The 14,303-nt window shown below is 44.8% G+C and overlaps 2 protein-coding genes across 9 annotated transcripts in view; one reads left to right on the top strand and one right to left on the bottom strand.

Annotated features, from left to right (window-relative positions):
- Positions 1 to 14,303, top strand: part of adamts10 (ADAM metallopeptidase with thrombospondin type 1 motif, 10) — a 61,478-nt gene that overhangs the window by 2,882 nt on the left and 44,293 nt on the right. For 3 of the 4 annotated variants that reach the window (XM_082511194.1, XM_082511193.1, XM_082511189.1), the window contains exon 2: positions 2,065 to 2,453. In XM_082511194.1, coding sequence (XP_082367320.1) covers positions 2,351 to 2,453 — 103 coding nt within the window. In that variant the 5' untranslated portion in view covers positions 2,065 to 2,350. Of the gene's footprint in view, positions 1 to 2,064; positions 2,454 to 2,762; positions 3,439 to 14,303 lie in introns of those variants that run through there. The other variant, XM_082511191.1, reaches the window with a different exon arrangement.
- The window catches only part of zap70 (zeta chain of T cell receptor associated protein kinase 70), a 41,305-nt gene that overhangs the window by 19,201 nt on the left and 7,801 nt on the right, over positions 1 to 14,303 (bottom strand). The window lies entirely within an intron of this gene.

Genomic DNA, 14,303 nt, shown 5'->3' with positions numbered 1-14,303 from the left:
GTAAACAAGAGGAGATGTAGTGGTCATGAAAAGCACTTGATAGCAAGTCTAATAAGCCCACAATAAATCGAGAGCTGTGCAGAAACAAGTAATGAAAATGGAAAGGGAGCTTGGCTCGCGCAGGAAATGACTGGGAGAAAGCCGGAGGAGGGAGGGAGGGAGGGGAGAAAGACTTTTAGTTGTTCCATATATGAGGGAAGTTGCAACAGCACAAAGACCCCTCATTGTTTTTAAAGCAAGCTTTCTTTCTTTCTTTTTAGTTTTGAACTGTACCTGCCCGTCGCTGTGTGAAATTAAGCAAGAGCCACATTAGGGGCCCTTTCATCTCCTCCACACTCAGTTTAGAGTATTAACACTCAAGAATGGCTCTCCCAGCTGGCTTGAATAGCTTACACTCCCCTCTCTTTCCCTCTCTCATTGCCTTCAGATTCTGCACTTGGCTTTTTTTTCCCTCCTCCTTTTCTTTTTTTTGCAGGAGGCAACTTGTTCCCCCTGCTCTCGTCACCAAAAGGTTTCCCATCTGCCTCCGATTACCTTTGGCTGCAGTTGGTTAGCCGCCAGCCATCTGGGCCAGTGCGGCGTCTCCGCTCGCTCTTCTCTCCCCAGACAGCTCTGAGGGAGGGAGGCTAGCAGGGCTGGGACAAGAGTAAAGCTGGGTGGGCAGACTTTACTGGAGGATAGGGCTGGGTTTTTAGCTGACACTGCAATATGTAGCCAGGAAACTCAAGTCAAAAGAGAGAGAAGGGCACCCATGAAACTGTGACTGCCGATTCCTGGCTCCGCTCTTGTTTTTGTAATGGGTACTGTGTGGATGAGGAAGTCGTTTTTCCATTGTTATTATAATCTTGCTGCATGTTTGTCTCAAAGGACACAAAAATAATAAAAAAAGAGCCTGAGGATTATTTATAGCACTCGACGGCTAAATTAGTGGTGTGGAAAAGAACGACACAAGAAAGAAATTTGTGATGCTGAACTTTTACCTGCATACGGTCTTAAAAGCTTTCTGTTCATAGAGTCACATCTGTCAGGGTAAAACACTAGCTGTCATCTGCTGACTCAGAACTGGCTTTGTTCACTACTGTGCAAATCATGTCCTTTATTTCCTGTTGTGCCTTCTTTCATTTGCTGTAATTAAAGGTTTAAGCCTTGTTAAGTACCACTGCTGTGCACAGGCCACATGAAACACCAGCATTAGGTCTTTTGTCAGCTTTGGCTGAAGCTGAAGTCTACAACCTAAAGAAATGTGGGCTGCTTATCCTACTGTGGGGCGGCTGTCTGCCACAACGGGCTGGTGGTGAGGGAAGCAAGAAATCATCAAATTTGAATGTTTGTTTTTGAAGTCTTATTGTTGCTCCTGTATTTTTATTATTTATTCATTTATTTTCTTAAACTAGGGGCCTCGGATTCAGAAAAAGGCGATATTATCTGTCCGTGTTGTGCTCCAAATATCAACACTGGTTGATGTATAGGCACTCACACCATCGGTCTGCTAGTTAGTTGGCCAGTTAGTAAGCTGGATACCAGCCAGTGGGTCGCTCAGCCATGCAGGTTGCAGAGTCAGGCAGGGTAGCGGTGATGGCAACCTGCTGCGTCTCTCAAATTGGCTCATTTTACCCTCAGACCCTCTGACATAATACCCACTCCTAGCCCCGTTTGGGCACCGAGCACAGCTTTCTACGAGATCAATGGCCTCCTTTGTGTTTGAACTCTTTCCGGTGGACAGTCAGCTTAAAGTGTGGGTCCTCAGAGGCCCCAGGTTGGGACCTATTGTTATCGCTGGTCACCAGAGTGAAAGACTGGGTACTTACCCTTACTAAAGCCAAGATTGATTATCACAAGGAACAATGGAGGACTGGGCAGTCCTTGAATATGAACTGGGTAGATTTGCCTTGTTAGACTGGGAACTGCATGGGTCATTGGGATCTCATGCTCTCCCTCTGTCTGTGTTTTACTGTGTCTCCCTTGTTCCTCCTTCGTCTTTGAGCCTAAGTTTGTCTTTCCCCACCCTTTCAAACCCTTTCCTGGCCTTCCTCCTGCAGTCACTAAACAGCTTCTCTTCTGCAGGCAAACGGAGAGGGGTGTGAAGCCACCACTGCCGCTGAGCCCCTTGAGAAACCCGTCTAGGTGTTTTCCACTTCTGTGAGGACTTCTTCAGGGTCCATCACCTCTTGCTGACAAAACGCCGAAGACGCTGCTGGCTCTCCGATCTTTTGCAGCCATGGCCCAGCAGAGCGCTGAGCTGTCCCTCTGCTAGGCAACGGGGCATCCGAGAGGGCAGGAGACATGTTGGAACAGAGGCACGGGGACCACTGCACTGAATTTTGTTACTATAGCAACTACTGTAGTAACCATGGAGATGCTATGGAGGACTGGTCTGGTCTGCACTTTCATTGTCGTCATGGTTGCCACCCAGGTCGCAGGAGGTCACAAAGATGAGTTTGCTCAGTCACAAGGTGAGACAACCCATAGCCTGTATATAAAAGATGGATGTGGCCTCGCCTCTGGTCTTGTTTCTAAAAAGTAAAGCCATGAAACCTGCATTCTCTCTATAGGCCAGCAGGGGGCGACTCCTCTGGTTACCGAAAGGGTTCCTATGATGTCGTAAAGGACCTTGAATCCCAAATGTCTGGGCTCAGTAAAATAAAAAAAATAAAAAAGTGCTTTTATTGTTTCAATTGTTAGTTCAAAGATTCGCTATTACAAAGTGATGTTGAATTTCTAAATGATCATCTCATTTAGGGTTAAAAAGTATCCACCTTCATAATGAGACTTCACAAACCAACTGGTGACATCACTGTCTATGTCCATCCTTTATATACAGTGTTTGTACAACAAGGTATATGTATTATTTAAATATCAAAACATTATCATGAAATTCTTTGACTGAGCTGAGAAAGGGTTTGTTCATAAAATGATCCTTTTCCCCCGAATCAGTGTCTGAGATCTGGGTTTGAATTAAACAGGCAATCCTATTTTTTAATAGTGGGAAAGCATCACTGGTTTATTTTCTGTGATCCAGGCTTTTGTGCCACTTTAATGTGTTTTACGGTCGAGGTGCCCACGCTGGGATCTGTTTTTCATTTCAGTTAAACAGAAGAAAAAAGGGGAAACTCTCGCTGCTACCCAAGTTTAGAATAAAATAACTTAAACACCAGTGTTGGGACTAACGCGTTATTAAGTAACGCGTTACAGTAACTACGTTATTATTGTGGTAACGAGCACGGTAACTAGTTATTATGCCAAAACCAGGAACGCGTTAGTCGTTACTGGGATTTAGATAGGGTCGTTACTCGTTACTTCGTGTGGTGGCATCGCGGAGCTTCCACAGATTCAGTAACATTAGCAAGTGGTGGAGGCAGCAGGTGGATGAAGGAAAGGGGACGCAGAAGGAAAAGAGACCCGAGGCGGCCGCCGGTCCAAGTGTGAACTGAACTTCAGGTAAGAAGTTATGACCTGCAGTCTCTCTGGGTCAGATATGAACCAAGTGTAGGTGGAGTTTATTTTCGTTATTCTGACTTTTTCCGTACTGCGTGCTAGCTAGCATGACGGAGTTTCTATACAGCTGGGTGGTGCTATGAAGTTACTGATGTTGAACTTTATTTTGTTCATAAGTTATTAGAGTTGCCAACCGTCCCGTCTGGTATTCAGAGAAAATATTACGCGTTTCTTATTGAAGTGAAAAGGAACAGTTTGTCCCGTAATTCAGCTACAATGAAAAAGACACAAAGCTGGAGTTATTCTGTGTTTATGCTGCACAGCTGCCTCTTCTCTCATCCTCTCACCCTCTCTCTCCCGTTTCTACTTCAATCATGAAACTGATCAATAATCAGCTGATCGGCTCTCTTGTTTGTTTATCGCTCACTTTGCTCCGAAAGAGGAAACCAGCGGATGTCGCGCTAAACAACAGCAGCACGTTTAAGCTTGATCAGCTGTTGTTAGAATTTATTTAATATTAATTTCTAGTATCAGCTGATGTTTGCTGGAGCCACAGCTGTAAAGCTGCTGGTCATGATATGGTTTGGATATGTGGTGAGAGGGAAACATGAAGATGAAACCAGGAGATGTCCTTACTGAACCATCAGAGCTGAGCAGGTGATGGAGAAACAGGTTTACCTTTTAGGTGACATGAATGAGTTGAAGGGAAGTTATGAGCTGTTTCTGAGAGACAAATAACACCAGGATCCTTTTCTAAGTAGCTGACAGCTGGTAACTGTGCAGGGGCGGGTCTAGCAAAGTGTTGCCAGGGGGCCAGGTAGGGCATTAACAGGGAAAGGGGGGCACAAAGAAATACTTTTCTTTCTTATTCTCATTTAAAATGTCTAGCTTTTATTAAATAATTATCTGAATCTTACAACAAACGATTGATAGATTGATGCATATATACCATCAGAACAGTGTACATCACTGTCACAACAGCATTTGTTTTCATTCAAAGGCTTTATGATTTTTCCTATAATGGCGTGCCGGTCAGTCAAAATGCCCGGGACGATTTTCTGTCCCAGTCCAGCCCTGTATGCAGCTCATCTGCAGTCTGGTGTTACCTACATCTTCCTATTCAGAAGGCAGAATTTCCGAGTTCTGAGTACAATCGAAAGCACCACGACTGCAGTTTTTGTGTTGGATGTAAAAGGCGCACATGACGCTGTGACGTAGGCTAGAATCATGGCAGCAGTCAATGACGGTCCAGGCGTGGGATTTCTCTCATGGAAATATGCACATTATCTTTTCCTTTCTATTGGTAGGTGGCACAGTGCACCGTGGCAAGTAAGCAAGCTAGAAGACTGGCAAAGTTATGGAAGCAACACATTAACAAGAGAATTCTGAGTAAAACCAAAGTTACTTTCCCTACTAGCTAGTTACTTTGAAAGTAACGAGTAACTTGAAGTAACTGAGTTACTTTTGAGAGAAGTAACTAGTAATGTAACTAAGTTACTATTTTAAAGTAACTTACCCAACACTGTTAAACACGATTTGAATATGTCATTAGATGCCTGAAACTATATTTTTGCGTTATTGTATTTGTGTATAATTCAGTATGTGCACACGAGATAAAGTTGGATGGTACGAACTGGCTGTCGCTCCGAGTCCAGGCCTGCAGGTCGGGACCGACTGAGCTTTAACCCAGAACTCAAATCCTGCTGTGCTCTGACACGAGCCCGTCTACTAGAAGTCCTTCTAAAGGCAAAGAATAAAAATCCCTAAGTGTGCGTGTTTCATCACCCAGAACAAGGATATGATTGTGTATTTCCTAAACGTAACCTTTGACCCCCTCATATCCCTCGGTCTCTGATAGTTTGCCACACTGCTTCCCTTAAATAGCCCACCCCATAAACCCTGGCGTGCCATTTTCCCTCAGAGAGTTAGTTTTCCACAGTCACAGGAAGTCAGTTCTTTAAACCTGAACTTAATTACTATTTTTTTTTATTAACAAGGATTGAATGTCTTTGTGTGATGTGAAAGGAGCTGCCTGCCACAGTAAAACCATACAGGATTATCTACCTTCTTCTGCCCCGGGCCTTCTTAGCTCATAGTTTCGATTTTCTGCTACACACACACACACGTGTGTGTGTGTATATATATATATATATATATATATATATATATATATATATATATATATATATATATATATATATAAAACACCCAGCACGCCCCTGCGGGCGGTTTATCCTTCAAGCTCGGGTCCTCTACCAGAGGCCTGGGAGCTTGAGGGTCCTGCGCAGTATCTTAGCTGTTCCCAGGACTGCGCTCTTCTGGACAGAGATCTCCGATGTTGTTCCTGGGATCTGCTGGAGCCACTCGCCTAGCTTGGGAGTCACCGCACCTAGTGCTCCGATTACCACGGGGACCACCGTTACCTTCACCCTCCACATCCTCTCGAGCTCTTCTCTGAGCCCTTGGTATTTCTCCAGCTTCTCGTGTTCCTTCTTCCTGATATTGCTGTCATTCGGAACCGCTACATCGATCACTACGGCCATCTTCTTCTGTTTGTCTACCACCACTATGTCCGGTTGGTTAGCCACCACCATTTTGTCCGTCTGTATCTGGAAGTCCCACAGGATCTTAGCTCGGTCATTCTCCACCACCCTTGGGGGCATCTCCCATTTTGACCTCGGGACTTCCAGGTTATACTCGGCACAGATGTTCCTGTACACTATGCCGGCCACTTGGTTATGGCGTTCCATGTATGCCTTGCCTGCTAGCATCTTGCACCCTGCTGTTATGTGCTGGATTGTCTCTGGGGCATCTTTACACAGCCTGCACCTGGGGTCTTGCCTGGTGTGATAGACCCCAGCCTCTATGGATCTTGTGCTCAGAGCTTGTTCTTGTGCTGCCATGATTAGTGCCTCTGTGCTGTCTTTCAGTCCAGCTTTGTCCAGCCACTGGTAGGATTTCTGGATATCAGCCACCTCCTCTATCTGCCGGTGGTACATACCGTGCAGGGGCCTGTCCTTCCTGCACGTGGAGTGCCTTTATGTCAGTGGCTTCTATCTCCTCCTTTGGCCAGCCTATTACCCCAGCAGGGTACCTGATCACGGGCAGGGCGTACGTGTTGATGGCCCGGATCTTGTTCTTACCATTCAGCTGACTCCTCAGGACTTGCCTGACCCTCTGCAGGTACTTGGTGGTTGCAGCTTTTCTAGCGGCCTCTTCATGGTTCCCATTCGCCTGTGGGATCCCCAAGTACTTGTAACTGTCCTCTATGTCTGCAATGTTGCCTTCTGGTAGTTCAATCCCCTCAGTTCTGACTACCTTCCCTCTCTTTGTTACCATCCGACTACACTTCTCCAGTCCGAACGACATTCCAATGTCATTGCTGTATAGCCTGGTAGTGTGGATCAGTGAATCGATGTCTCGTTCACTCTTGGCATACAGCTTGATGTCATCCATGTACAGGAGGTGGCTGACAACTGCTCCGTTCTGTAGTCGGTATCCGTAGCCAGTCTTGTTAATGATCTCACTGAGGGGGTTCAGGCCTATGCAGAACAGCAGTGGGGACAGAGCATCTCCTTGGTAGATCCCGCACTTGATGGTGACTTGTGCTATGGGCTTGGAGTTGGCCTCTAGTGTTGTACGCCACATCCCCATTGAGTTCCTGATGAAGGCTCTTAGGGTCCCATTGATCTTGTACAATTCTAGGCATTCCAGTATCCAGCTGTGGGGCATTGAGTCATAGGCCTTCTTGTAATCAATCCAGGCAGTGCACAGGTTGGTCAGTCTGGTCTTGCAGTCTCGGCTGATTGTTCGGTCTACCAGTAGCTGGTGTTTTGCGCCTCTGGTATTCTTGCCAATTCCTTTCTGTGTCCCGCTCATGTATTGACCCATGTGCCTGTTCATCTTAGCCGATATGATGCCTGACAGGAGCTTCCATGTAGTACTGAGGCAGGTTATTGGTCGGTAGTTGGAGGGGACCGGTCCCTTCTTGGGGTCCTTGGGGATCAGGACCGTCCGGCCTTCAGTTAGCCATTCCGGGTGTCTCTCGTTAACTAGCAGCTGGTTCATTTGTGCTGCCAGACGCTCGTGGAGTGCAGTCAGCTTCTTCAGCCAGTAGGCGTGAACCATGTCGGGCCCTGGTGCTGTCCAACTCTTCATACTGGAGACCCTTTCTTGGATATCTGCCACTGTGATGGTTACTGGACCCTGTTCAGGGAGGTCGCTGTGGTCAGCCCTCAAATCCTCTAGCCACTGAGCATTGCCGTTATGGGTTGCATCCTTCTCCCATATGCTCTTCCAGTATTGCTCCGTCTCCAGCCTTGGTGGTGCTGTTCTCTTATTGTTCCCTTGCCACTGAGAGTACACCTTTGCTGGTTCTGTGGAGAACAGCTGGTTTATTCTCCTGCCTTCTATCTCTCTGGTGTACCTCCTCAAGCGGCTGGCCAAGGCTGTGAGTCTTTGCTTGGCAGTTTCCAAGGCCTCAGGTATGGACAGCTTGCTGTATTTCTTAGGCACCTTATTTGTCGCACCTTTCTGCAACTCCGTTAGTTGGCTAACCTCCCTCCGTGCTACTTTGATCTTGCCCTCTAGCCTCCTTCTCCATGGAGGGTACTGCCCCTTGTCGCTGTTCAACTTGTAGCCAAGCATCTCACTGATCACTGTTGCCGTATTGTAGATCAGCTTGTTAGTGTCGGTAATCGTGGTTGTAGGTATTGTCCGTAGTGCTGCATTAACATCATCTAGCAGACCTTCTGAGGGAACTTCACGTAATCTTGGTAACCGGCTACGCGGGATCCAGGTTTCAAGCTTGGCCATGATCCTATTTTTCAGGTCAGTTCCTCTCGCACTCAACGATCCTTCTCCTATCGCACTTGGGGCTATGTACCCAATCTCGGGTGGGGGTGATGATATCTCCCCCCTGACCTGGCGTCCTGACTCCTCCTTGCCGTAGCATTTGTGTTGTACCTCGTCAATCTCTAGCTGTGAGAGCAGTCCCTTCTTTCGAATGTTGGAACACTGAGCTACTAGTTGTTTCGCCGTCATTGTGGATGTTGGGTATCGAAGAATCCATAGGTCCCTCATCCTATTCATGTAGCCCCTTCCGCCGGGGTTACTTGCATAGTAGCATTCCAACAACGCCCTGTTTTCGTCTCTTGCCCACCGATGCCTTCTTGTTCCAGTAGCCCACTTTTCGTCAGGGTGCCCTGGTTCCTCAACACCTGACGCGGACCTTGTTGATCCGGGCGACGTCCGAGCCGGCATGCCTTCATATTTATCTGTCTCGCTCATGTCTGCGGTAGGCTTGCTTAGCATAGGGGGTCTAGCCTTAGGACCCTTACTGGATACAGACGCCCCAGGCAGGAATCGAACTTGCGATCCCCTGGCTCACAGCTGATACTCAACTTCATTTAAAATGTGTCGGACAGATTTGAGGTCACGTTGTTCCTGCTTCCCAAATTGTTGCCTCAAAGTTAGAAGTGTCTGTATTTGTGCTCCCAGACTGCACACAGGAGAAGAGAGGCACCGATACGGCCCATCAGAGCTTCTTCATAACTCATATATTTCATACTGAAGAATCACCGCATGTAAAAATCTCTTTGCTTCAAAGAGGCAGCAGGGTTTGGTCTGCAAAACAGTCGTGGTGTAGCTGGCGTGGAGGGTGGGGCACTTTTCCATCAGAGTGCTTCCTTTCACTATTTTCATTTGGCGATAACAGAACTGAGGGTGTATTTATCAGCAAAGACATTTCTGTATGGCACCCAGTCAGGGTGTTCTCTCCTATTAAATATAGCACGCGTGTTTCCACCGACTGTTTCCTCTTTGTTTCGACGTCTCCTGTTCGATTTTTCTGATCCTGAATCAGACGTTGAGTTCCTTCGCACTAGGTCGCTATAGCTTAAACCGCATGGTTGACTAGAAAATCAGGAATAATGTGTTGTCGTATGCTGCGTTTTCTTTCCTTCCTATGAAGCAGAAGTGCATTCTGGGTGCAGTTATTTCATTACCTGCACACACCACACTGCAGCTGTGGTTTCTGTATGAACCTGGAATTCTTGTGCATGAATCTATAGTTGTTGTTTTGGGTTTTTTGCCAGTTATATGCTGTCTTTGTCTAGTTATTTCAAACTTGTGCTTAACTCATCTGAAATCTTGACTTTATGCAAATTATTTTTGGTCATATTTTTTCAATTTTTTTTCTTCCTTTCGTCATTTGAAATCCTGAAGATGTCAGTTATTAGGCATAAAATAGTGTACCGGCCTGAGGAAGTCAGCATTTGTCAGATTTAAAACATTTTTTTATTACAGTGAGAAACTCTTTCTGTAGCTTACATTAGGCGTAATGTAAAACAGCAGCTTCATGCTGCCAAATAGAGCCGCCTGTGCTTTACTGCAGTCCAACATAATAAACTGTTTCCTAAGCTGTATGTCTTTGTGATGCAAAGACATACGTGTCCCCGTCTTATCATCTGGTAATCTTATCAGCAAGTGATTAACAAGCTGCTTCTGCAAAAATCTCAAACCATCCCTCATTTCTTTATATTTTGCTAGGAAAATGTGAAATACAGGCATGGCGATGCATTAAAACGTGCAAACATACATGGAAATACAGCATGAAAGCAAAAACAGAGTTTGTACTTTACTGTCAGTCAGTATTTGGGACGACCACCTTGGGAAAAGTTTCTTTGTGGAGTCTTCAGGAATATTTCTAGGAGGACATTCAAAGCTCTTCTCTGGCTGCCTTTTGTTCTGTGCTCAGTAAATGCTGACGTCTGGCTTGAGCCGTGACTGAGCCTCCACCGTGTTTTGACCTCGTCCGTGCATATTAACAACCACTCGAAGCATCAGACCCGTGGCTGCTGATTTTCAGTCCAGTTCTTGTGTAATGTGGCACCTGAGCACTTTCAGCTTGTCATATCTATCTAATAGACTCCAGTTTGTGCATGTAAATGGAGAGTCCTCTTCACACACTGAGGTTAATTATGGAGTTCCACAGGGTTCAGTGCTAGGACCAATTCTGTTTACATTATACATGCTTCCCTTAGGCAGCATCATTAGAAGACATAGCATACATTTTCACTGCTATGCCGATGACACCCAGCTCTATCTGTCCATGAAGCCAGATAACACACACCAATGAGTTAAACTGCAGGAATGTCTTAAAGACATAAAGACCTGGATGGCCGCTAACTTTCTGCTTCTTAATTCAGATCAAACTGAGGTTATTGTACTCGGCCCTGAAAATCTTAGAAATATGGTATCTAACCAGATTCTTACTCTGGATGGCATTACCTTGGCCTCCAGTAACACTGTGAGGAACCTTGGAGTCATTTTTGACCAGGACATGTCCTTCAAAGCACATATTAAACAAATATGTAAGACTGCGTTCTTCCATTTGCGCAACATCTCTAAAGTTAGAAATATCCTGTCTCGGAGTGACGCTGAAAAACTAGTTCATGCATTTATTACTTCCAGGCTGGACGACTATAATTCATTATTATCAGGAAGTCCTAAAAACTCCCTGAAAAGCCTTCAGCTGATCCAAAATGCTGCAGCAAGAGTCCTGACAGGGACTAGAAAGAGAGAGCAGATTTCTCCTGTTTTGGCTTCCTGTTAAATCCAGAATTCAAAATCCTGCTCCTCACATACAAGGTCTTAAATAATCAGGCCCCATCTTATCTTAATGACCTTGTAGTACCATATCACCCTATTAGAGCACTTCGCTCTCGCTCTGCAGGCCTACTTGTTGTTCCTAGAGTATTTAAAAGTAGAATGGGAGGCAGAGCCTTCAGTTTTCAGGCCCCTCTTCTGTGGAACCAGCTTCCAGCTTGGATTCAGGAGACAGACACTATCTCTACTTTCAAGATTAGGCTTCAAACTTTCCTTTTTGCTAAAGCATATAGTTAGGGCTGGACCAGGTGACCCTGAATCCTCCCTTAGTTATGCTGCAATAGGCATAGGCTGCCGGGGGATTCCCATGATGCATTGAGTTTTTCCTTTCCAGTCACCTTTCTCACTCACTATGTGTTAATAGACCTCTCTGCATTGAATCATATCTGTTATTAACCTCTGTCTCTCTTCCACAGCATGTCTTTTATCCTGTCTTCCTTTTCTCACCCCAACCAATCACAGCAGATGGCCCCGCCCCTCCCTGAGCCTGGTTCTGCCGGAGGTTTCTTCCTGTTAAAAGGGAGTTTTTCCTTCCCACTGTCGCCAAAGTGCTTGCTCATAGGGGGTCATATGATTGTTGGGTTTTTCTCTGTATCTATGAAGCGCCTTGAGGCGACTTTTGTTGTGATTTGGCGCTACATAAATAAAATTGAATTGAATTGAATTGAATTGTCCCCCTTCCTTAAGAACGTCTTCTCGACAGCGATCCTTCCAGTGAAACCTTTTCAGATGAAGAGTAAGGAGCTTGGAAAGAAAAGTGTCTGGACTTCTTTAAGTTGCTTGAAGACGTTTTACTTCTCATCCAAGAAGACTGAGGCTACGTCCACACTAATGCGTTTTCGTTTTCTCTCCGTTTTGGCCTCACGTCCACACTGAGACGGCGTTTTCCTCAAGGAAAAATGCAGCGTTTTGAAAACGCTCTCAAAAACACATACATTTCAAAAAGAAGCTGTCCCGTCGCAGTGTGGACACTCGAAAACGCAGACGATGACGCATTTTAGTCATGTGATGCAGTCATGTAACCAATTATACAGCAGTTGTTTTGTTTGCTCTCAATTTTGACAGCCCTAAAAAAGATTAATATCAGTTTGTACTCCTGATAGTTTTTCTTTAAATTCTTTAATTCTCACTTGCTTTTGCGCAGGACTGGAACGTAAGCGTTTTGGGCCGTTTCAATGTGGACGCACAACTCTGTGAAAACGACTGAAAACGCTGGTGTGGACACGTTTTCAAGTCTATCTGGGCTGGTGTGGACGTAGCCTTAAGCCCTGTGTGAGTGTTCCCCCCAAGTGGGACAGTGGACCCCCTATTGATCCTCTACCCAATCACACGAGCCCAGGTGTGAAAATGGGTGTGGGTCACAATCAGCCAAGGTTTCGGGTGAGCTCAGACGCTCAGATGCTTTTCTTTCCAAGGTCCTTAGACTACGATGACCTGGATAACTGAGGACCTTCACAGACATTTCAGATGAAGTTTTAAGTGAACAGCAGATGGATCACGTGAAGGGCCAGATGCTTCGCTCAGGTCGTTTCAGCGTTTTGCTGACTTTCTGATACTTTTTGTAGATCTTTTTTTTCCGAGGTTTGCTAGTTCTTCTTTTATTCTCCACTTGTGCAGTTTCCTCAAGGACATGCTGCACATCATGCCGAGACCAGAGATGGGCAGTAACGCGTAATCTGATTACTTTTTTCAAGTAACGAGTAAAGTAAGGGATTACTATTGCAAAAACGGTAATTAGATTACAGTGACAACAGCTGTGTGCAGATCAACAATGGATCATATATCGAGTGCAGAGAGAGTATGAGTGTGCAGCGTTTAAAGCGTGGAAGTACTGACCTTACTTTGAGTTTGATTCCATACAAAGGGACAAAAACATTAGTGTCCGCTGTGCGTGGGAAGAAAACTTCTTTTTACAGCGAAAAAAAACCCTAAACTTCCGAGCAAGCACCGAGTAGCTACGACGTAATGGGAAACTCACAGAGAAACTCGCGGATTCTTCCACTGACCGCGGCACACCTGCACCAGGGTAAACCTCCGCCTGCCCCACTCCTGCTTTACAGGTGAAAATAGAGCAACAGGACCGCTGAGTCTTTGACTTTATTTATTTTCTGCTGTGTTTTACTTGCATCTATTTGAAAGACTGAGTGTAAACACAAAAAATATTTTATTTTATGTGCTGGGATGTGCAGAAAATAGGTTTAAATGTTAAACTAATTTCTTCCAGTCAGAGAATGTTGCAGATAATTAAATATTTGCTTGATGCATAAAGTTAAACGATTAAAACTAATAAAACAAGTTTTAAAAAGAGACTTTTCCATTTGATTACATTTTGTATGATGGATTATGCAGAAAAAGTAGAATTGGGCTGAAAGATCTATCACTTTATCACCTGTTCAGGTTGTAAATCGTGTTTTTAAAAAGTAACTAAGTAACTAAGTAATTAATTACTTTTGAAAATAAGTAATCAGTAAAGTAATGGGATTACTTTTTGGGGGCAGTAATTAGTTACTAATTACTTTTTTCAAGTAACTTGACCAACACTGGCCGAGACATGCCAAATTTTCACCTAATAGGTCGTTGGGAATCACCTCATCGGTGCAAAAATACGATTTTATGCCTGTGTTATTTTTCTCATAAGTTCAGCAAAAGAAAGGGAAATAAATCACGTGTTTTTCCACTGAATTGCTAGAAACAAAGTTCCTAAAATACAATTTAAAGGTCATCTGTTGTGTTTGAACACACCACGGGTCCATTTCTTGAGTTAGATGCTGTTTTTATGCTTGAGTGAGTCACAGGTCAGTGATACGTGCATTAAGACACACAAAAACATTCCTCTGAAAAATTTTAAAGACCACAAAGAAATAATAAGAAAGCAAAATATAAAGAAATGAGGCATGACTCAAGACTTTTGTATAGTGCTATTTTTAGAAGCTTTAATACAGCAAATCTAAGACTGCACCTCTAATGGCTCACTAAAGGGTTGATAACTATTTTTGCACTCTTACTTCTCGCTGGCTGTTCTGAGTTCATAGCATCCATAAATGTCTCCTGTAACTGTTTTCACAACAATCCTTTGAAGCTGCCTGTGTTTCGTGTCCCTGTGGGTGTGGGAATGAGGATTTGTTGAGTTCGCCCAAGCTGTAGCTTTAGACTGTAGGTTCATGTGTCTTCTGGTTTTCATTACACTTAATTCTGTGTGA

The sequence above is a fragment of the Aulonocara stuartgranti genome (assembly GCF_965226115.1).
Source record: "Aulonocara stuartgranti genome assembly, chromosome: 17".
NCBI lineage: Eukaryota > Metazoa > Chordata > Actinopteri > Cichliformes > Cichlidae > Aulonocara > Aulonocara stuartgranti.
This window is presented reverse-complemented; position numbering and strand designations above follow the sequence as displayed.